Below are 24,917 nucleotides of genomic sequence, written 5' to 3' on the forward strand. Positions count from 1 at the left end.
GCTTAATCTGGCACCATAAACCCTGCCTTAATCCATGTTGTTAGTTCCCCAGCTGGACGGCCCCTATCTTTTTTTCGTCGCAGGGATATAAAAATTAAGGTAACCATCATGGAAAGCAGGTTCTAGTAACCATGTCTCCTGAAATAGGCATATATCAAATTTTTCAATAAAATCTATCCACCCAGGCAAGACTAGCTTTGAACCCAACCCCGCCAAATTCCATGATATTATCGAAATACTTCTTTTGTCCTTAGTTGTTCCCCCTACACAATCCGGCTCTGATACAGGGTCACACCGACTAACACCCTCTTCAGAACCCAAATCATTCACCAACACCAGGTCCGCCCTATGTAAGAGATCATATCGATCACCTTTGTTAGGGGGGCTAGCTAGGGGAGGTTGGGCCTCTGTTATCCTCGATAGGTGTGCTACGCTCTCAGTTCTAGGTGGTGGGTGGACGCTACATTCAGGCACCAGTGGAATGTTATTATAGCTAGGGATTGCAATAACCTCATCCCCTTTAGCACCACCCACCAGTAGATCACTTCCCCTAGTTTCTGTTCGCTGAGGATGGGCTTGGATATTGGTCACTGATCCGGGCAAGGATGACAGTCAGTCGCAGTCCTCCAGCCCCAAGAGTATGTCAAAACCGTTATAGGTCCTGACCCCTCCCCTATTGGCTACCCGGTTTTCTAGACCTCTTGGGATTAAATTACTTAAGGTGTGTTGTGGCGGTACATGGTAGAAGGAGGTAAGGGACAGAGAGTGAATTAGGTGTCCCGGACTTACATCCTGCCAATTACAGATGTATTCGACTGCCTTCTTGTCACTAAAGTTGATAATAATACAATCTCCCTCTATGGACTTGCGTAGGGGACCCACCCAATCCACGCGTCTAGCAAACAGAATTTCTGATGAAACATATGGGGGCAGGGGGCGATTGGCATTAAGCCAATGAATACACTTGTTCTTAAATTCGCAATACTCCTCCCTCTTGCCCTGTCTTAATGGGGGGACCCCTGCTAATATCACCACATAGGGAACGGATTCCGGGGGCAGATCAATGCGAGCCAACCTTTTCGTAGTTTTCAAACTGGGTACATCCCCCCTTGGTTGCGAAGTAGGTGGGCCCTCACTTTCGACCGCCCTCCTCCCACCCTCACCATCTTTTGCTGGATTACTAGGTACAACATTGACATTGACTCCCGGACATAATGAAGATGGTAGAGAGCCCTGCGAAACAACAACAGCATTTACAGTGTCCACCGGTGTTACACGACAGTCATTAGTGGGTTTGTTTGGCGGTTGGCAATTATCGGGGCATTTAGTCCTGGATATAGTCCGAGCCTAGGCCGATGCATACGCTAAGCTAATTCTAAACAAACCAGTCTGTTCTCAATTGTGTCAAGCCTGTCATAGATTGGAAGGCATGTTTTATTAAAAATGGCTTCCAACCTAATCCAAAAATCCCTCATCATTAGGAGTCGAGGGCAAGGTTGTTACATCACTTGCAGTACAATCAGGATCTGGTCGCAAGCTCGCTGGGGGGGGGGGGGGCAACATTACTAGAGTCTGTATTAATTTTCCGGGACTTTGGGTGTTTCCCTTTGGCAGCTGCTACCCCACGTTTCCTTTTGGAGCTTTGGTTCTTCCCCTTATCCTCGATTAGCAGGCTAGGGTGGCCCTGCTTAACATAAGTTGCGGACCGTGTTGTAATACACTGTGCCACTTCTCCTTCATGCCTGTTGCTGAGTTGTTTCAATGTTGCTCTGTTAGTAAGGTTAGCTTCATCAGACTCGGGGAGGCAACGATTAGTCTCTTCATACTCGGGCACACAGTTTACTATCTCTCCTACTATAGTACTTCCTCGGTTAGGCTCCACACCAGAGGGGTGCAATGGCGATCGTGCTTGTGCCAAAAGACCCAGGGAAGAGCATTTATCCGATAGAATCTCAATAGACAGTCTTTTTTCCACCATGACTATTTCCTTTTCGACAATTGTGGTCGCTCTTTTCAAAAACTTGTCCAGAGTTCCCACTATAGAACCACTCGTTAGCGATTTCCTTCCTTTCCTCCCTAGAGGTGATGCCATTATAAGTTTCACAAGTTTTATGTTTTTTATTTTTGTGTTATGCACACACCCGTAGATTGAATTACTTAGGGTAGCAGTGGAGGTACAAGTGATTAGAAGCACAGGTTAAACTGTCACTGACCTTTTAAGAGATGGAGGATGAAAGAAGATAGCCCCGTCCCGTCCTCAAACGGCCTCTAACGGGCTACAACGGGCCCGCCCTTGTCCCGGGCTTCTCCCGGGCCGCTCCCACGCAGCGGGTGAGGGTACACAATATATACCGTCAGCTTGGGGGCGGTGCTCAAGCCCCGCTGCAGATGTGGGCCTCAGAGTCACTCCTGGGAAATGTAGTCCTGGGGATGTTTCTGTGCGCGTCTCACTCGCGCTAGCTCCCGGTCCCCTCCGTGATAGCAGGCAAGTTCCACCGCAATGCTAATTCTGTCCCAGAGTCAGGGAAAGAGCTCTCACTCAGCAGGCAACAACAACACCTAACGCTGCTGCATTAGTCAATCTTCCACCTTGGTGAGAGCTTTGCACTGGTTACTTAATGCTCTAAATTATTTAACCCTCCTTTCCATTGTTCATCGCTTCTTTTATGGTCCCTCTCCTGGTTTTATCATCTCTCACTTGACTAGATTAACACCCAGCAGACTCATTCACTTTGCTTAGCAACGTTGGCCCCCACCCTCTGATACTCTTTGACATTGGAGTTAAGGTCTAGTGCATATTTTTTTTTGTTGCTTTGAATCCGGAAGGAAATCAAAACCCTACTTTTCAGTAAAGCGTCTGCATGCTCACCATGTGAGCTATGCTTCAATTTCCTGTAATATACGCCAGAAAACACCCTGAGTGGTGGTGTGCTTCATAAATCATGAGATTGATATACTTGATTGTGATTTTGTGCTGTACAACAGTTTGAGATAGTCCTGCTGCGCCCGCAAAATGAATTACTTACCATTGGTTCGCTTCAGCGTCACTCTCGTCTCCTTGCTTCTTGTTGGTCATAGCCTCATCCTTGCCTCTGGCTTCGCCTTGGAGCTTCGTTTATGTCCCTGCCATGGAGTATGGACTAAGTACAGCTTCCTGTCTGTGGCCAGTGTACTTCCACGGCCGGAGGTTTCGGCAGGTGCTTTTTCTAAAACGTGTGTCTGCAGTCGCTCTCCCTCACCCCACCTTCCTCCCACTGATGGGACACTGATATGACACTGTTGCCAAGCTGACCTATAAAACGGTGGTCAAGGCTTATCACCGGGACATTCGCCTGGAAAAAAAAGCGTATCTAGCCAGGAGAATTGATGCTGCTTCCAATTCTTGCAAGGAGATATTCTCCATCGTGAGAGAATTTACCTCACCTTGGTCGAACACCTCGGACCAAAAACCATCTGGTACCTGGGCTGCGGATCTTGCTGATTTCTTTACGAGCAAGATCCAACGCATCCAGGAGTCATTCCTAGTACCAATGTCTGTGGGCCAAATTGAACGTGACATCAACACACTGCCACAGGCTGGGCCTAGGGTGACGTTGAGTGTGTTTCCTCCAATCTCTGCTCCGGACTCCCTGGCTTTAATGGGCAAATTAAAATCGGGTTCTCCCCTTGACCCATGCCCGGCTAAATTTCTAGCGAAAGTCGCGGAGGTGATCAACCCGTTGGCTAATCCGCTTTTGAATCTTTCACTGAGGCTAGGTGTGGTCCCGCAAACCTGGAAGCAGGCGATGGTGATACCCTTGCTTAAAAAATCTGGCCTAGACCCGAAGGCCCCAGTTAATTATAGGCCCATCTCCCTGCTGCCGGCCCTCACGAAGATTCTGGAAAAGCACGTTCAAGGCGTGCTTTCCAATTTTCTGGAATCTAATGAGATCTTGCACGCCACCCAATCGGGCTTTCGTCCCCATCTTAGCACGGAGACTGCGCTCCTGGAGGTTTCGGAAACCATTAAAGGGGTTCTGGACTCTGGGGGCAAAGTCATGCTGGTGATGTTAGACCTGTCGGCGGCTTTCGACACCGTTCCCCATGATGGTCTTCTCGCAAGACTTCGCGAGATAGGCATACGGGGGACGGTGTTCGACTGGTTTTCTTCCTTTCTTGCCGGCCGCCGGCAGACGATCTGGGCCCCGCCTGATTCCGCCGTGATGCCGCCTCTGGGAGTTGGGGTCCCTCAGGGCTCTGTTTTGAGCCCGACCCTCTTTAACATCATTATGACCCCGTTGGCGGCACTGGTGGAGTCGCATGGTGCCCAGATCGTATCCTATGCGGATGACACCCAGCTCCTCTTCTCGTGTACGAGAGGAGGCGACTTTGATGGGGAGAGTATTCGGGATTGCCTTGGGGCTGTTTTCCATTGGTTCCATCTAAACAGCCTCAAGTGCAATTCCGACAAGTCCGAAGTACTGTTCTTTGGGTGTGACACCGAACCCGTCTGGCAGACTTGGTGGCCACGGGATATGTTCCCTCCATCCTGTTCCTCTCAGGTTGCAAAGAATCTAGGGGTGAAGCTGGATAACAGGTTAACCTTGAAATCTCAGATCCTAGGGGTGTCGGGCATGTGCTTTGGCATCCTTAGGATGTTGCGGAGGTTTCTTCCTCTGTTATCCGTGGAACATAGGACGCTGACAGTTCAGGCTCTGATTGGGTCCAGGTTGGATTATTCCAACATTCTCTACCTGGGCCTTCCAGAGTACTTGCTGCAGCGCCTTCAAGTGGTGCAGAACGCCGCGGCTAGGGCAATCTTCGGCCTTAGTAGGCGCTCTAGTGCCTCGGGCCTGCTGGTAACGTTACATTGGTTGCCCATCCGCAAGAGGATCGCCTTTAAGGCTCTGACCTTGGTCTATAAAGCTCTTCACAAGGGGGGAGCTAAGTACCTTCAAAAGAGACTGGTCTTTTATCATCCGACCAGATCTCTGAGGTCGGAATCCCTGCACCTTGCTGTTGTCCCTCGGGTAAAGAAAGCGCGCCTTGGTGGGCGCTCTTTTGGATTGCTGGCATCTCAGCTATGGAACTCTTTGCCGCTGGCCCTGCGGGGAGCCACTAGCTTGCTGGTTTTTAGGAAAGGCCTTAAAACGTGGCTTTTTACTCAGTAGCCGTTCTCTCTTGAATTCCTGGCTTACTGCTCTTTTAGTCTTTCTTTTGGTGTTATGTTATTATGTTGCAGCTTCTTTGCCTTCTCCAATAAAAGCGCCGGGACACTCTTTTTGAGTAGCCGTGCGCTATAAAAATGAACTAATAACATAACATAACATGTTGCTTCCTCCCTTGTGTTGCTTTGCTCTTCCCTTCTCCCACTATCCATTGTTTCTTTATCACTCCCTACTGTCCTCCCCGCTGTCCATTGTTTCTTTCCAACACCCCGCTCTCCTCCTGCTGTCTGTTGTTTTTTCCCACTCAACCCTCCTCCTGCTGTCTATTTCCTTGCCCTCCCGCTGACAGTTGTTCCTTTACCACCCTACCCTCCTCCCACTGCTGTGCAGCATGTCGAAAAAAACATTGACAACGCCAATAGATTATGCATAGGCGAAGTCTATTGTCTTTTCCAATGCTTGTTGAATCCTGTACCAAGCTACCTGTTCTCTCTGGATGTGCTCAGTACAGTACTCAGGGAGGGGCAAAGGTAACTCCAAAAACAGTCTGACCACCCTGATATTGATCAGTTTGCTGCCAAACTGTGTTTTCGGGGTTTGGCCCACTTTCTATAGTGGTTACTCGTTAACAAATCATGAGAAGGATACAGGAGTAGCTCACTGAAGCTTTTCCTTCCTTTCTTTCTACACACTATATGGATCTTCGAGCTCTGCTTTAGCCTTCATCATGCCTCTTTCCCATATCTTAACCGAGGCACATAATGAGAATACAGAGAACGTGAATGGTGAAACAATCCTTGGTGGAACTTGGCCTTATGGGTATCTGTATTACCGTGGGGTGTACAGAGCATAGGAGTACAAAGGATGAGACCAAACACCTTTTCTTTTCACTCACCCTAGTTGGCTACAAGTACCAAAGTCAAGGTCTGGCTCCACACATTTCTTTGGAATGCCTCAGTTTTATTGGTGATATCAGTGAAAACACCAAAATGCTTTTATTGGCTTGTCTTTCAGAGTTTCTTATTTCACCTCCTTCCTATCACCATAGAGCTCCAACTTCAGAGTTTATGGTTTCAGCGATTATTTTGATTCTACAGCCGCGCAGCCGGAGCAAACACTGCCTGCTCAAATTATTCTGTGTTGACTCCTAAGCCAGTTGTAGTTGAGGTTTCCCACATTCCTCAGCCTTAGACCCATTTTTGTTGTTCAGAAAACCATCATTCAACAGCCCTTCAAAGCCACCAACTATTTTCTTATCAAGGACAGTGCTATCCATGATGTTTTCACCCTCCTCCCCAAGAACAGATGATTAACTCCTAGACCAGCTTGAGGTCTAAAATGGAGAAGGTCTTGCATGAGGCAGCTTTTAAACATTGTTACTTTTGAGGCTTCATCATTTGTCTTCTTTGTCCCAGGAGTTAAATTATTTTCTAAATTAACAGCAAAGGAGACCAATCGTTCTGGGTGTGGTTGCATGTCAAGTACCGTCTGCAGGCTCTGAGCTCACTGTATCTGCTTCCCTCTCCCAACATCCCTAAGACTATTCCCATCTGAAGTGTGATTCTGTCCACTTTGACTCACAGAACACTAAGGAGCACATCCATCCCTTCGATCTCTGCTGTATTCTGTTACATATGATTTACGCCCACCGAAACTCTTGTCAGAAGTCACTAACACATGCCATCTATTATTCAAACTCATATAGACAATTCAGTTTGTGGTGTGCTTCATAGAGATCGGTATTACTATTATCATTTTTCATATTATTTTGTTTAGTAAATCTGTTCTTGTTTCTATCATGAAGAGTGAAGACAAAGACCTGTTGCATCTTCTGCCTTCTACCACGAAGAAGCAAATGCAATTATATCTTCGGGTCTAGTTCGCGCTATATAAAACGTCGATTTTTTATTTTACTTAACATTAAATTCCTATCTTTATACGATACTAACATTGCACTGGTCATGACTATGCATAATCTTTGTACTCCTGCACTGTGCCTGGAAGGACCACCTGACAGGCCCTATAGCTCATAATTTAAAGCATGCAGCTAAACCTGCATATTTTACCATTTTTAACTGCCCTGCCAAATTTTAGAAATGCCCCTATCAAGTTGCATAGTTCTGTATTTTCCCTTTCTTGCCCACCTTTTAATAAGTGGAAATCACAGACCACACAAATGACATGACTCTGCTCTAGTGTCCTTGTAGTACATTTTTAATCTTGAAGGAGTGGCGTGGGCTCAAAAATCATTCTTTCAGTCAGAAGAGCATAAGGGGGGCACCTGCATTGGAATTCTTAAAGATTAGAAGTTATATTTAAAAGAATGCTTGCCACAGAACGTGCAATTTGTGTCTGTGCCATAATATGTCAGGCAAGAAATAAGTTGTGTTGTGCTTGAAAAGGGCAAGTGACTGGTGATAAACAACTACTGATAAACACGAACCTCAGAGATCGAAACCATCAGTACCATGAGTTATCAGGATCAAAAGATGCAGCCCCAACTGGCTCTGTGCTCCCACCATTAATTTAAGATGGATAGGACAAAGCAGTTTGCTGACATGAGATACAAATATTTTGTTTTCCTTTTTCACTGATGCCGTTCTCCGAAACTTTCAAACGGCTGTAGCTCCAGATAAATCCCCACACCCCTTTCCTATGCCAGGTATTTGGCTCTGGTACCTTTCAGTCTGCTCTGGCATCATTCACGACAGGGACATACATACCTTTCAGGAGGTATTTAGCTATTATGAGTGTACGTCATACTTGTGGACCCCAGAACACAGGTATTCTAAACTAAACTTAAACAGCAATGCCCTTCACCTCCAATGTGCTCTCTCCACATAACTTAAGTCCTCAAGGAGGTTTCCAGATCTCTTCTCATAAGTATTTGGTGCCAGGGAAATTCAATGCTGATGGTGTTGACTTTACCTGCTTCGACATAGATATAAAAGGAGGGGTTTGAGCAGTCTTGGGCCTCTTCAGTTCGAATCACTTCCTGATTCCAGACCAATTAAAGATGGTAACCTTAGTGTAAATCCAGGCAGCAGAACCAAATAAGCGAATCTCCAAGAGACCTACTTCAATTTGAAAGTATAACTGGAAGTTTTTTTAGTATGTTGGAAAGGCATGTTTGCAAAAACACAAAGACCCTACCATTTCATGTCTGAATTTGACCTTGAGAGAACTCAGCATAGTTTCGACTCAGATGCTGCCTCTGCACCAACAGGCCTTATACTGTATCTGAAATTTAATAATTACTGTTCTAGACCTCCTCTGCTTAACTAGCTCTTTTCACACTTTAGTAGCTGAGAGGCACATCCTTCACTCAAGAGTTCCCCATCAGCCAACCTCACCATGTGCGGCATCTGGCATCCATTAGGCTCCGGTCCGGATCAGAGCTATCAGATTCAACTCTCTTCCCTGCAGGATCAGAGCACAGGTCATCCAAAGAAATAAATCTGCATCCTTCCGAGTGTCCACTAGCTCTGTCTGTGGACTATGGACTTATCTTCTGATGAGATGTCTACTTCCATCCAACACTGGCAAAACAATGGCACAACCGGATGAGATGTCTACTTCCATCCAACATTGGCACAACCAGATGAGATGTGTACTTCCATCCAACATTAGCAAAACATTGGCACAACCAGATGAGATGGCTACGTCCATTCAACACTGGCAAAACATTGGCACAACCCGATGAGATGTCTACTACATCAAGCTCCACCCAAGTACAGCTCATTTCCATGGTCCCAAGTCAAAGATTTACTTCTTTCCCATTTCCCTTTTGGGATGGAGATGTTGAATGGTCTTTGTTAAACAGTAGTTTTGCTGAGATTGGCGCATATTGAAATGCTGGAAAGTTTTATACTTTGATTTCACCAGGTATGTGTTATGCTGTGTTTGGCCAAGTAAACACAATTGAGACTTAAAATAGACTCTTGTATTTTAAGCTAGATAAGTAATCATTTTTCAGTACCGTACACATCATAGAACCACAAGCTAGAGTAGTTTAAAGATGGGAAATGTAGATTATCCCAGTCCCACCCAACTAGTACGATTCTAGAGCAAGAAAGCAAAATCTATACTTTTCTAATAACAACTTAGTGCTTTTCCATTATCCTGAGGTCTATTTACTCCAATGACTAATGTTTCTCTTCAAACATATCCTTTAAATATGCCTGTTACAGCTTGGGACCCCAGAACATTGTCAGCGAACGGGCATGGTTCTTAGGAGGGAGTACAGCACTCTACGATATGCATGGCACCACTTTCCCCTACTGATTTGAGTTTTATTTTTCACATACAGATGTCAAAACTCACCAATGAACTGAGCCATGTTCAGGGGTTCCAGCAGTCACCCAAATTCAAATTCCATTTGGCTTTTTTCCTGTTTTTTAAAACTTTTTAGGTCTCGTGACCTATCAATGCGCATGCGCATTGAGAGAAGCGAGACTATAGGGCTTTAAACAAAGTTTACCTAACTGTGGCGATTTGGTGCTGTGCCCGTGGCTTTTAGGTCAATGCGCAAGCGCATTGACCTAAAATGCGCGTGCACATCACCAAATCGCCGTTTGTTCCCTCAGCCGCACTCCAGGCCCCTGCTGCTTTCACACCCTCTCCCCGCTCCGCCCCCTCCCCTGCCCGCCGTGTCGCATTTCTCCTCCCCCCCCTTCTCTGCCTTCCCTCCGTCGCTCGGCCCCCTCCCCTGACTGCCGTGTCGCATCACCAATTTAGGAGCCAAAATCAGAATTGAGTAAAACATTCTCAGCGAAATAATTAGCAACACAAACCTGCTACACCAACTTGCGCAGAAAGTAGTCATACCCCATAGATCACGTGATCTACTAAGACTTCAAACAAACAAAGTGTCACAACTCTATAGGTTAGCTTAAGGAACAAAGGACATGCACCCCACTGCATACATTATGGAGAAACAACACTGAAAATACTCTAGCCCCACACAAGCTTTGGCTAAGGTCACAATGGCGCACCCACCATTTGGAACTCATTCAAAGGGAAATCTTAAAGTCCAATGGCCGGCGGCCGCCTTTGAAGTGAAGCTTAGCTTCACTTCAAAGGTATCCGCTCCCCCCGCCCCCTGCTTCACACGTCTCACGGCCGGCAGGCCGGCTCGTATTTCTCCTCCCTCCCTCGCCTCCCTCCCTCAGCACTGACGACGCGAAAGATTTACCTCCAGCAGAACGTGTCTCATCGAAATCACAATTGAAAGAAGCCTGCAGGGCCAGGCAGAGATACCTGAATCGTGCACCAACACAAGATAACGTACAACTATTAGCTGCCATTTTTTTCAGTTAAGTGAGGCGAGTTTCACGTGACCCACACCGAGCCACCGTGAAACCTGCTGGACGGGAAGTTCCAGTTTTAAATCCACGGCCGCTTCAGGGGCGTGCACCACTCTCTGTACACAATAACAGAAGCACACATGCACTGCGGGTCGCGCGCCTCTCCACGCCTGACTGCGAGGCCTGTTTACGTGCATCCTCTTACCTGCGCTCACCCCGTCTCGTGGTGCTTTGTTTTTCTGCCCATCTGGCGCCTTCCTGTCCAAGTACTTTGTGATGTGCTCGGGCAATCCCTTCAAAGGGGCGACAGGTGGAACCAGAATGAAGATTGAGCGTTGTCTGATTGCGCTTAACCCACCTCATCACGGAAAGGTGTTTTTGACGCTATTTTTTTATAGGCTTTTACAGACTTCCCGTTCAAATCCTCAAGTTACAATACATTATGTGGAGGTTAAATATGAACTGCTACGGTCTAATTTGAAAAGGTATATTTTTAATATTGGTTATTCGATTCTTAATTTATGAATAGTTCTACCAAATGCTTTGATACCTACGTGCACCCAGGGCTCACATAATGTGTGTCCTTCATTTATATGTGCAGTTTGCATCCCATGAGCTGCAGCATTTGATGCCCTAATGGTTAATTTTAGAGCACAAACTTTGTTGGGTTAACAAACCCCAAGGCTCCCCAGTCTTGATTCCACAGCTTGTATCTTTGAATGGGTGTTGCTGAACAGTCCTCAGATCGGCATGTTGTGGTTCCTGCTGTAATTGTAGTTACGCATCCACCATGACATCCACCGCCACATCCACCACCACATCCACCACATCCACATCCACCACCGCCACATCCACCACCGCCACATCCACCGCCACATCCACCACCGCCACATCCACCACCACAACCACCATCACCACCACATCCACCACCACATCCACCACCACATCCACCATCCCCTCCACATCCACCATGACATCCACCACAACCACCACCCCATCCACCACCACCACCACCACCGCATCCACCACCACCACTGCATCCACCACCACCACCGCATCCACCACCACCACATCCACCACCAACACATTCACAGCATCCACCACCACATCCACCATCACCACCACATCCACCATTACATCCACCACCACATCCACCATCACATCCACCATCACCTCCACATCCACCATGACATCCACCACCACATCCACCACCACATCCACCACATCCACCACCACCGCATCCACCACCACCGCATCCACCACCATCACCACACCCACCACCACTACATCCACCACCACATCCACTACAACCACCACACCATCCACCACTACCACCACCACCGCATCCACCACCACCATCGCATCCACCATCACCACATCCACCGCATCCACCACCACCACATCCACCGCATCCAACACCACATCCACCATCACCACCACATCCACCATCACCACCACATCCACCATCACCACCACATCCACCACCACATCCACCATCACCTCCACATCCACCTCCACATCCACCACCACATCCACCACATCCACCACCACATCCCCCACCACATCCACCACCACCATATCCCCCAGATCCACCACTACCATATCTATATGTGTGTGTGGCTCTGTGTGTGTGTAGGTGCAAATGCAATGTTCTTGGATTTTCGTCACAATAAAATACACTGAACATAATCTTCACAAAAGTTATTTACAAACGTTTAAGCTATTGCCATTATAAATTACAATAACTTTCATTTAAGTATTAATTATTTACAAAATTAAAAGCCATTGTTATTTGTAATATCAAGACATCTAAGTCACGTAAATACAACACACATTGCATTACAAATGCTATAGGTGTCACATTTGCAAAAGTTAAAACTATTGACATTGTAACTGACAAAGCTATTCATTTTGCTACTTTCAAAACCAACACATAAATAAAAAAAGTGTCATTTACAATACCAATAGCTCAAACTTTCCTAATGCGAGACCTATTGCATTTCCAATGCTTGTTGTTGATTATCAGCATCATCCAAAACCCTCCAAGTGCTAATGGTTGCCATAAATGCTAGAAGGTACTCTTAAGATTGACACTAAAGGCTGTTCTTTGTAGCGCCTTGGTGTTCAGCTTAATAGCTGCTCATGAAATGCTTGCCTAATATGATCTAGAAGCAAGGTGATCAAAAGAAAGGAAATCCGTGACTTGGGCAAATTTTCCTCTGATGTGATAAAGGTCCCTCACTGATAGTGAGGAAGAACCACCTCCTTGCTACTCTCTGTACACCAATTGCCTTCGGTGTAGCTAATGCTGAAAAACAATATAAAATATTGTCTCAGATATACTATGTCTTTCAGACACAGCCACTCCTCTGACAAAAAGAGAAAGAACGACACTCCCTCTTCACACTGTGAATGACTCTGTTTCAACGTGTTTGGTAAATTACTGTAGATGTGTATGCCTGTGAGGTGTTAATGTTGGTTCCAGAGTCTTATGTAGTGCACCTTGAATCGATTATGGTAGAGATCATAGTACAGATTTGTGAGCTGCTCTACTCTTCAGCCCTCAGTGTGTCCTTACCCTTATCCAAGATCTGGGCATTTGTAGGGAAATTCACATACCCAACAAAATTCTTCCCATACATGGAATTGTGGAGAATTTGCTTGAGATTCCACCTCGGAGATGAAATGCGATGCTGGAAGCCAAGGTGTTGATATTAGCGAGGCACTGAGGATAAATAGTTAGACTGCACCATGAAGTGGTTTCTGTAATGCCAATGTACATTACATTTTCTTCAGTACATTTGCTACTTTTGAGCCAGAAGTCACAACATTTCCTTAAATGATTATTCTCGTTCAGAGAAGCAGCTTAATACTGATGATTTATGTTTGCATTCTGAGGAATCCAAACACAGTTACCCAGCAATGACAGTGATGACAGAGGAAAGCTTCCTGAAACCTTGCATGATGTCTTTCCTTGTTTTTTATTCTCCTCTCAGAGACTCATCAATGCAGTTTTTAAATATTTTGCTCAGGAACCCTCAAAGATGAGAAACCTGCTTAAGGAATGGTATCCATTAGTAGAAATCATCCTTTTTTAAAAAAGTTTTTACGGCTATTGTGCTACGTCTGCAGTCTTTATCGCTGTGCTGTCACTTATTGTGTCTTCTGATGCCCATATTGCTGTCTCATCAATTTTTGGATCCCTAAATACATATTTAGCTCCAGTTCTGGGAACTGAAAGGGTAGGGTGAAGCACCAAAGCTTACAAACTAAGGTGTCATGCTGTCTACTTTGTGTTGTATGGCAGTAGAGTGATGTTCTGGACGTATGCAATACCCTCCGGTGTAGTGATGGCCTGTTATTCCAGACATTACAAATCTATAGTTTCAACATAGTGCCTATTGAAGCCAACTATGCTTAAGGCAATCAAGAAGATTGGCATTTTTTTTTGCATTTGATGCCTTGGTCCAAGTCATTTTGGCGTTAGTCATTTCTAGAATAGACTATGCCAACTCTTTATTTCTTGGCCTACCTAAGGGCCTGAACCATAGACTTCAATTGATTCAAAACCAGGCTGCCAGGCTTATTTGTTAACAGCCTAGGCATTGCCATATCAACCCCCTTGCTGAAAAAGCTTTACCAGCTTCCCCTGGAGCAGCGCTCTATTTTTAAAATGGGTTGAATCATTTTGAAATCACCTCTCGGCAAAAATCATTTCATATCATCAAGAATAAAAAGAAAATGCACCCCTAATCGCAACTTAAGGTAAACTCACAAGAACCTCCTCACAATCCCATCATTTAAAAAGAAGAGATGGGAGGGGGGGTGTGCTAGATTTTTTGTTCTTGCCCCTCACATCTGAAACTCCTCCCGAGTTGCGATCTACATCCAACTATATGAGTTTCCAGAAACTCTGGAAGACTTGGCTCTTCAGACCAGCGTATGACTAAGTTTTTGCCTGCAGTGCCTTGTTTCTGTTACCCAGCGCCAAGAAACCTGACCGGTGATTGAGCGCTATATAAAACCCTGTAACATAACATAATAAGTGGGGAATGTTGTCTATCTTGTGACTTTAATATTCATTTTGGTAGTTTCAGTGTTCAATTAACAAAACACCAGGCAGTAATCCAGAATTGAAAACAGGTGCAGCTTGGTTCACGCTGTAGCTGGTATCAGGTAATGGTTCATCATGAGGGTCCTCACATGTAAGAGTAGTTTTTCTAGCTACAAACGCTCAATATTCGCACTATTGTAAACAAAAGATAAAACCATCAAACTGAATGGAATAGCAGGGGAAGTCATTTCAAAGTTCAATCAATGTTTGAATTTCCGCGGTATCAAATAAAAAAAATTCAAATCTTTCATATCACTTGCCTGTTCATGGTGTCTGTTGCTAGCATATAGTTGTGTTTTGTACGAGTCTGTCAGATCTCACTACACTCGTGTGACATTTGTCTGCTGTGGTTTCACTTCTAGATTTGTAATTATTAGGATTATGTTCTTCTATAACTATTGTTTCCTGTGTCATGGCATTCATTGATTGAATTGTATCCCCTATTACACAGAGAATCTGCTCGTTTAGTGGATTTCATTTCTAGAGTTGTAATCATTAGTATCATGTTGTTTATTTAAGACTTCATTGATTGAGTAGACTCACTTTTCATCAAATGACGTGTAGACTGGGAGTGTTGATTAGCCTCTCAATGGAGTCCTGAGAGGAACACAGCCACTCACTGGTGAACCGGAATAGAATATTTACACAGGCTGGGATTGGTAGTGGATCAGCCACCTTTGGACTGGAATAAGTGATTGCCACAAATAGGATGAAGGCGGTGAAAAGGGTGACTGACTATTGAACTTGAGAAAGGTGAAGGTAAGCCACACACAGTGGATTAGAATATAGTACCAGCCACAAAAGTCCTCGTGGGAAAGGGGAAATCACACAACACAACTGCAGATTCAGATCGCCCAATCCACAACTCTTGGCATTTCTGCACGTAGTTTGAGTGTACATATATAAGAATTTAAGAGTACAAAATCCCAATGGTGGGATTATGCCCTCTTAAATGGATTGATTCAGATTTAGAATTACACCATTATGGCAAATGTTTTTGTGAGAGAAAATCTGCTTATATCGTTGGTTGTGAGAGTTCTGGTACAGCAACACTTACAAAAGACACTTCAACATTTGTCTGTGTTTATTCACAAAACCTTTGCTGGATGTTAATGACTTTGAAAAAAGTCAAATGTTTACTCTTGGTTAATGGCAAGAGTATATCAGTTTTCAGTGTGTCCAAGGGGGGAGGCACACTTTGGTCGCGGCCTGAAGAACGGTAGATTCTTCACTGAGGAAAACGTTTTCCCCATGGAGAAACAAAAAAATGTTAACCAGTGCAAATGTACTTGTTTACATTTATGCATGCAGAAAAATAGACTCCTTATATTTCCATATGTGTAAACGTTTACACTTGTGAGCATTTCAGGGAAGCTGTGACATTCGCAGCACCCCATAAGTACTGCTGTAAATTCCAAGAAAGAAACGTTACAACTTTCGGTCTTTTTTCTCAGGCTCTCTGTGAATCGATTCCCAAAATTCTGAAAGTTTCTACTATGGCGCTGAAACAATGTGTTCACGTAATAACGTTCTATAGCTGTCTGCGAGAGGAAGTAATTCCCCCTAAAAAAATGATCAACTTTTCCATCCCACCAATGTTTACATCTGGCCTGTAGATAAGTGCTCCGCAGTGGGTGCGCTGATTCCATTAGTGTTTTTGTACCAGTCAGAGGAGTGCAGTCATCGGTCTCAGAGGATCACATTCGAGTGATGACCATACCTAACTTACAATTGGTGCCTGTCTCCAAACATCCATACATCTGGAAGGGGTACAGATTCGGCAGTCATTTCAAGGATGCCTCAATATCCTAAGTGCTGTTGTAGATCTGACTTGCCGGTCCACCACGACTGTGGATCTCTGGGAGCCTCTTAACGTGACAGTGTCCCCCGAAGGGATACTTAATTCTGTTCTGTATTTGATCTTGAATTCCAGCGACTTCCCTCTATAGACAGACTCCAGTGGATGCTGCCTGCTGTCTTCAGTCAGTTTGTTTAGCCCTGGGCCCCTGGTTTGTTCACATTTGCTACAACACATTCCGAGGTCTGAGGGATTTTTTTTCTTTATTGATCTGGTTCTTTAAGAGGGAAGAAAAAAATTTCCTCCGCTGTCTAAACACTATTGATCTCCCTGCTTGGGAGCAGGCACTGAGTGGAGAAAGGCTCTCCATGAATTGAAATTTCATTTCCGACAACTTGTTCCTGTTATTTTTATCCTTTTGGACTTGGAGAAATGCAGAACAGAGGCTGCAGTCGATGTGGTCGATGGCTCCTCTGAGAAATTCAACACGGCTTCTCCCCAGGCCTGGCAGGGAGTAGCGGCCTTGCTTGTGCTGTGGTAGGCGGATGGTGTAGGTAAGTGACGGGGGCAGCTCCAGGGGATAGTATCTACTAAGTGGCAGCAGTAAGTGATATCACCTGGATGTAGATCTGAGCCTTAACCAGAGGTTCGTTCTACAGCTGGTGCAGATACTTTCTGTCCACAAGATATTGGCATGTTCCCACGTCCACAATTGAACTGTCTTTTGGCATGTGTAAGAGTCCATGTCCTGGCATAACAAGAGGCTTTTGTATTTTGCCGTCTCAATTAAGCATTACTATACCGGATCACACTTAGTGCAAACACCTCAGCCTGTACTCCCTTTACGTCTGGCTCTAATACAATTATAGCATTTTATTTTACAGTGGGCAACAGTATGTTTAACATTTGTGCTTCTTAATTACATAATATCGGCCTCATTATTACTTATGCCTTCATTACACAGTTCCTTTTCAATTATTACAATTTTCATGAGTAATCACGTTTTTATATTATTAAGGGTTCTGCTTTAGCATTAGTTATTGTTTTAAAAATAATTAGTTTTAATGACTTTTAAGTATTAAATATTTTTGTTGCACTGAAAGGGTAAATTTTCTGCTTTGTTCTTAACACAAATTGGGCCCTTTTTCTCTTAATTCCTTTACCTACTAAATAATTACAGCCTCGTTACATTAAATCACTGAAAATAAAGCAAAGCAACTTGTCTTTGATCGTTGTAAGCATTAAAGATTTTTGGTGCACTCAAAGGAGTACTTATTAGTAACATAAATTCAGCCTCATTGCTTTTAGAGCTTACTTTTTACCTATTACTAAAACAATTACAGCAACTTTGTTACATTTAAGTAAATGAAATAAACGAAAACACTGATGTTAGTGATGTCTTTAAGCAATAACGACTTGGCCTGCAATCCCTTTAAACTAATAAAGGGGGCATTTTGAGACAATAACTTAATCTACCAGACTTGGGCACAGTGCAGAACTCTCTGTGGTTACTGTCACCTCCCAGTGGTGTGGCTGTCAAGACAGGTAATGGTTTGAAATGTGGATGATCTTGCTGCATCTGAATGGAAGTTATCAGTACAACTTAGTTCTAGTAACTCAGACATGAGTTCCTTGTTTGTACCTATTTGTTTCCTTTTTAGGTATCGGCTCTAGACGGTGCACATGCGCTCTCTCAATGAGACATGCTGTATCTACTGTTGTGGGCTTCAGCCCGACCATAGGCTTGCCATTTGCTGGCTCTCCTGTTGCTTTGTTATTTCTTCTCCCCATTGGTCCATGACATGTCTGCGTCATGCCTCTTACCGTCTTTAGCCACCCACCCCCCAGAGCAGCGACCAATTACTGCTAAACATATGCAGTGGACATTTTAATGCATTGTTTCGGGACTACTTTTTTATCCCGTATTCGGGAATCTATCATAGATTAACATGCCTGAATTATTCCCTGTCGTCAAAATGGGACTCATCTCAACAACGGGGAATGATTCAGGCATTTGAATCTATGAAAGATACCAATACTGGTAACCGTAGTTACAGGTAAGTAACTTATTTTCTTTTCAAGACTCACTTAAGAAGTACGCCTGGAGTAAAGTAAATCACATGTGCCTTCAAAGTAATTTTGATGAAATAAACCACCAATACATAACTCTACCAATCAATACAGATGTTTGGAGCTGATCATTTTCTATTCTCTCCTTTGTTTACAGCAAAGTAAAGTTCTCCTTGTGCCTTATTAAATTACTAATGATTACAGTAAGATTTTAAAGCATGCTTTAGGTAAGGTTTGAGCGTTTTTACAATATTTTGTATTTTAGTCTGCAGAGAGGAGTGAGCAACTTCAGAGATTGCAAGAGGCCCATCGAGAGCTGCAGGCAAGGGAAATCCAGCAAGAGCAGACAGTTGGGGAACTGGAAATCCAGCGCCAGCAACACATCGATGACATGCAGAGTTCCAAAGATCAAGTAAGTCAGCTGTTAAACTGGCCTTCTCTCCAAACTCTAGATACTTCCACGCCAGCACTGTGATTGTCCATTCAGTAGAAGAAAGCAGCAATCACATGGATTTCCCCCCGTCCTGTGGGTTCTTCTCCTTTCTAAAGGGACTTAAAATGGAACTGTACTATAAGCCGTCCTTTAGGGGCTAAAGCTCCAGAGTGGATGGAGCTTCACTCCAAAGTGAAATAATCGTACCGCCATCCTGTGGCCAGATTATAGCCATGACTGTCCATCCTGTAGTTGGGGGGGGGATGAACTTAGCAATTACTGTACCTTCATTCTTTACAGTTCTGAGCTCATATTATAGTTTAACTTTTTCCCATGAATTATAGCTCAAATATTCCTTTATCATAATGCTATTGAGCCTCCAAAACAGCACAGATCTATCTACATCATATAAGGAGACCTATGTCCCCTACGTACCCATCCATCACCATGGAGAATGGGTCACATCATAGCGATGTGAGCTTTTATCCAGTTGGAACCACTGGCCAAGCTATTTGTACTACTAATAAACTCATTGGTACTGCAATAATTATTCGGTTCCAGTTAATACTTGTTTCAACATACCAATTGACAACCCTACCTCCAGCTAGGGTCCATAGTTTTGTTTTCATTGTCTTTCCAAAATTGCATTTTTTTATTATATGCTTATTAGATCAGTCAAAAAGAGCAGAGAATCAGTGAAATCGAAGAGGAACGAACCAAGCTGCAAGATTATTGCCATCGCTTGGAGGAGGAAACTGGCTACCTTCATGCCCGACTGGAATCCCAGATCCTGGCAGTGGAGAATGAAAAGACTCTTGTGGCCACTAAAGTAAGTATCATTTAAGCGCTTAAACGTCTCCTTATACAGGTAATGAGAGGACAGCAATAGCACATGAATTCTGAAACTGTCCAGTCCTAATGAAAATTAACTTTACAAATGTAGCTTTGACATAAAATATGAATACGCTGTCTTGCATGCTCCTAATTTTGTCATATAAGAAAATACACGAGACAGTAAATCAATTTATTCAGGATTTCGGAATGTGCTCCAGTGTCAAAGGAAATTTAAGGACCCACATCACTTGGTTCATTGCATCACAATAAAGTGGCCCTCCTTTCCTTCACAAAAGTATTCTGACTTAACCTGGAATGAATGAGCATACTTTTCCTTCTATGTAGCAGCCACCAAGTCAACTCTCCAATGCATGCTAGCCTGTGCATGCATCTTCACTCTCAGGTGGACTGCCCTCATGCAAGCTATACACTATTTCTGCCCTCAATAGATGATAAATAAACACAACAGCACTAATTTTTGCATTCTCATTAGTAAGAATGTTTTTTGCTTCAATGGTTTGCAATGGGAATCCACTACAAAGCTAAATTGGATAAAAAGGTACTGATAGTTACGAGTAGTTCTTATGTCGATAGATTAGCATTGTCTTCTTCTACATATCCCCCTGCATTCATTTTGTACTGGAGTTCCAAGTTGAACTAAGAGCGCTGTTAAAAAATGGACTCAATGTTTGTGTTACTGACAGACAGGTAAAGTGAAACAAAACTTGGAGAACTGTATAACCTTCAAGCCAGCCATATGGCAATCAGTGGTGTATCAAGAGTACCATGGATCCTAGAGAAAGCAAGGAAAATGGGCTCCCTGGCTGCCTATTTGGTATCAAAATACAGCAATAATCAGGATTTGATAGGCCCCTTGGTCCCGATGCCACAGCACCTGAGGCACCATGGCTAGCTATGCCCGGTAGGGAAATCTATACTGCAGAATAAAACGGTTTGATTTAGCAGCTTCTGTTAAAGACATGACCAAGGCTGGGACTTTAACAAGAATTCTTTTGGAGTCGAGATTACTGCCTTCTTTGAAATTGTAGTGGGTGGCGGATGGAGTGCTCCACTGGCATATAAGCATACATTTTGGAAGCTGCAGCTCATAATATGTTAACCAATTTACAATTAATGTAGTGTTCACCATTCAGCGGGTACAGCCTGGGCAAATAGTTCTGTGCATTCCTGGATCCCATGTTTTACGGTTATTTCCATTCTCAACAGGAAGAAGCAATGCAGTTTCAGACTCTTGAAATACTGCTTGTGTTCTGTCAGGTCACGTACCCCTCCAAAGCACACAAGCGCATCCCAAGGCTCTTCAGACAAAAAACCCTTGAGGAGCCTTAACAAATGTTGCGGTGGTGGGGGGGGGCACACACTTTAAGATTATGATTAAGTAATGAAGTGCATTCTTCCCCATTGACATCCTTAACTCAGAAATAAAGACAATGAATTCAAGGAGATTTCAGCATTCCTACTCGCTGAGCTAGTTACTGAAGATGCCGCTCTCTGTGCTAACACAGGTTGCATTTGTCATTTGATATAATCTGTGCTGTTGGTTCATTTCAAAATAGGACTCTGCAGGGATCACCAAATTGTCTTTAGAGTATTCCACACTAGATCATCTGCAGGTATGGGCGTAGTTTGCGAAGTAGCGCTACGCGTAGCTACGCGAAGTGTACTTTGCACTACGCGAGCTACGCGTAGCACTATGCGAACTGCGTAGTACCCTTTTCGCGATGATTGCACAGTGCCGGATGCTTGTCCGCACAGTGCAATCATTGAAAATGGCATATTGCACAGTGCGAGCTGTCTTTTACTGCTGCTTGAGTAGATTTTTACTTGAGCGGCAGCTTTCTCAACGCAGACTGGTAGTTTCTCATCGCGAGCGGTCGCGAGCATACGCGACCACTTGCAATGAAAAACCTGACCAACTTGATGTTGCTGATTGCGAACAAGGAAAATGTCTCGCCAGGATGTCATTTTGCTTGCTCGCGGTCGCCATCTTGACGTTGAGGACCGCGAGCAAACAAAAAATGACCGCTACGCTACGCATTTTTGCACTGTGCTACTTGCAGTTCACGTAGTGCAAAGTAGCGCAAACTACGCGAGCGTAGCGTTGTGCTTTGCCCAGGGTTAGTTTATATTGCTGTATGAGTTGTCTAAACAGTTAAACTTTCTAAATCTGTCGTTCACAGGCAACACTGCCTCAATTTGTGTTTTAGTTGATTATTATCCAAATATCACCTTCACCTTAACAAAGTTAGAAATAGTGGGATAAATACTAAAGTAAGTAACAACTACATTCTTCCCCAGGCTGGAACAGTTGGGCCTTTCTGTCCATGTTTTCTGTTTTCTAACCTACTCTGGGTTTTAACTGTGTTGTCTGTGGTCTGCAAGTCCATAAGTGTGCTCCATGTCTTTCAGCATTCCACCAGAGCCAGAATCTTGGTTGGTCAAATAGCACACCCAGAGTATACACTCCCACATATGGATGGGTAGCCAGGGCATCTTTAAACCGGACGGTTGGAACACTAATGGTTGGTGGCAGGGGCCACTCTACCTGTAATCCTGGGAGAGGAGTCTCCTGACCCTCTCTGTGTAAAGCCCGGGCCTGTTAAACTGGAAATCTTTCATGCTCATGAGAAGATCAGATCTGACTTGAGTTAGTATCTTTACCCTGTCAATGCCAGTAATCTCCTCATTTCCCCCTGAAATGATGCAAGTATTTTTTGGTGTCCTGGTAAAATAACATTTTGTTGCTGTACTGCTGTTTATATAGTGATAAGATGCCATATTGAAGCATTTTGAAGTCATTTGGCATTACCACTTAATGGTGCATATGGCTTCTGCCTTTCTTTGCCTTATGGAAGAGACGATACAGCAGCTCCTCTTTTACCATAATCTGTAGAGCTGCCATTTACATTGATTTGTATTTTCCTTGTAGCTTAATCATAAGGACAGTCAGATTGAGAAGCTGACACGGGAGCTGCTGAAGGTGAAAGCTGCGGCACAAGCTGCTGAGCAGAAGGTATCTTTCTGCTTTGTGTTTTGTTTGTGAACTACAAGCTTCTATTGCTGCATTCAAAAATTAAATTATAACACAGCCAGATGTTTATTTTCCTCTCTATTATCCGTTGTCATTGTCTCGCTTTTGGGTGCCCTCTTTGGTAAGCTCTCTACCTTTTGCTTTAGCTCTTACCTCACCAAAGCTGATTTTTGTTTGACTTGCCCATGCTCTTGTATCCCTAGTATATTTTATTTATTTTAGGAGTTTTCTATAGCGCGAACATGACCCATCCGGGTATCAGAGCGCCATACAAATAGTAACACAAGTTCAACATGGAAAACATTTGTCATAAACAGATAAAAATACAGTTAGCGGTATGTTTTGAAAATAAAAAATGAGTTGTAACATCAAAAGCAAAAAAGAGAAGGCAAGTAACAAAATATGTACAATGACTTGCAGTACTCAGGATATAGAAATGTATAAAGGTGAGATAGTCTGAACTTTGTGAGATCAGGACCTACTGCTGAAGGAATATATTAAGTAACAGTAGTTTAAATTATTTTTTTAAGGAAGTGGTTGAAGGATTAGATGTCTTTTAAGGGGGAATTGCAGTCTATATTCTAGGAGCAAGCCCAGAAAAGGAGTGGTTATAAGTTTTCTTTTTGTTGAACTTCTGTGGCTTCAACATTAGAGACTTAGAACTTCTTGGAGAACGACTCCCACCTGATAATTCAAGTTTTTTTTGCCAGGTAGACCGGAGTGTTGTGAAGAAGAGCCTTATGCAGGCTATCTTAAACTGAATTCTGGCGTCGAGAACGACTCCCACCTGATAATTCAAGTTTTTTTTTTTGCCAGGTAGACCAGAGTGTTGTGAAGAAGAGCCTTATGCGTAATGCAGGCTATCTTAAACTGAATTCTGGCGTCAAACGGGAGCCATTTGAGCTTAGCAGCTGAGTTTAGAAGGGCCCTTAACAGAGCCAACAGAGCTTTGGGTAGACATGCAAGAGTGGCACTCCTGTGGTATAGGGGCAAGAGGAAGAGGTGTTGGACTACTAGCTGAAAGTCATTTGGAAGTACCAAGGGTTTAATTCTCCTTAGAGCGCTCAAATGGAAATTAGCACCTCTGGTAGTTTCACTGATGTTATCTTGCATATTGAGGTATTTGTCCACCTAAAGATCTAGTAGAATCAACAACATGGGGGCACATTTGAGCGCTGTAAGCTGTTTGAGCCATCCATTTATGGGAGTAGAAAGATTGTGGGGGGTAATTAGGAGAAATCCGTCTTGAACATATTTAGCATGAGATGATTGTGGGTTAACCATAGTTGGGTTTTCTGTAGGGCGAGGTTAAGAGTATTGATATTTTCCGGTAAGGACATTTTCATATACAATTGTGTATCCTCCGCATACATGTGATATTGTATATTTGAGTGTGTAATAATTTCAGTAAGCGGTTCCATGAATAAGTGGAATAACACAGGGGAGAGAGTAGATCCTTGAAGTACGCTAATTTAGACTGGAGTAATGTCTGATGGTGTTTGATTGATTTTGATATATTTAAGCTCTATTATGAAGAAAGGAGTAAAACCAACTTAGGACTGGACCTGATATACCCATCCTTTTCTCCAAGAGATTTATTATGTTGTCATGTTTGACCTTATCAAACGCAGAGGAGTAATCAAAGAGTATAAGCAGGCAAGGTTCGTTCTGATCAAGTAATCTCAGGGCGACATCCACGATGTGTGTCAGAGCCGTGTCAGTGCTTTGACTTGTTCTGAAACCAGATTGGCAATGGTCTAGAAGATGAAACTGTTCGATGTGGTTGCAGAGTTGTAAGTTTACACATTTCTCTAGAAGTTTAGCAAGTGTCATAATGTTAGTGATAGGACGTAAGTTGTTGAGTTTTAACAAGTTCGCATTTGGCTTTTTTAGGATAGGTGTAACCTGCCGTATCTTTAGGCAATCAGGAATTGTGCCCTGGGATAAAGAAGCACTGACAATCTTAGACCAAAGTGGGAGTATGGAAGAATAAGGCTCTTTGATGAGTTTGGTGGGTAGACAATCTCTGAAGTGATCAGAAGGTTTAATTGATGTTATCATTTTGATTATCCCTGTTTAGTCAGTAAGTTTGAAGTTGGACATGCAGCATTGTTTTTTGGAGTGAAATCAGAGAGAGAGTGGAGCATATTTTAGGAGGCATAG

At 43.8% G+C, this 24,917-nt stretch overlaps 1 protein-coding gene across 8 annotated transcripts in view; it reads left to right on the plus strand.

Moving 5' to 3' along the window:
• PMFBP1 (polyamine modulated factor 1 binding protein 1) overlaps window positions 1-24,917 on the plus strand; it is a 2,317,386-nt gene that overhangs the window by 784,450 nt on the left and 1,508,019 nt on the right. For all 8 annotated transcript variants that reach the window (XM_078668626.1, XM_078668631.1, XM_078668625.1 and 5 more), the window contains 3 exons: window positions 18,701-18,847; window positions 19,539-19,697; window positions 22,653-22,736. In XM_078668626.1, coding sequence (XP_078524752.1) covers window positions 18,701-18,847; window positions 19,539-19,697; window positions 22,653-22,736 — 390 coding nt within the window. The remainder of the gene's footprint in view (window positions 1-18,700; window positions 18,848-19,538; window positions 19,698-22,652; window positions 22,737-24,917) is intronic.

Source organism: Lissotriton helveticus, chromosome 12 (genome assembly GCF_964261635.1).
Source record: "Lissotriton helveticus chromosome 12, aLisHel1.1, whole genome shotgun sequence".
Classification (NCBI taxonomy): Eukaryota; Metazoa; Chordata; class Amphibia; order Caudata; family Salamandridae; genus Lissotriton; species Lissotriton helveticus.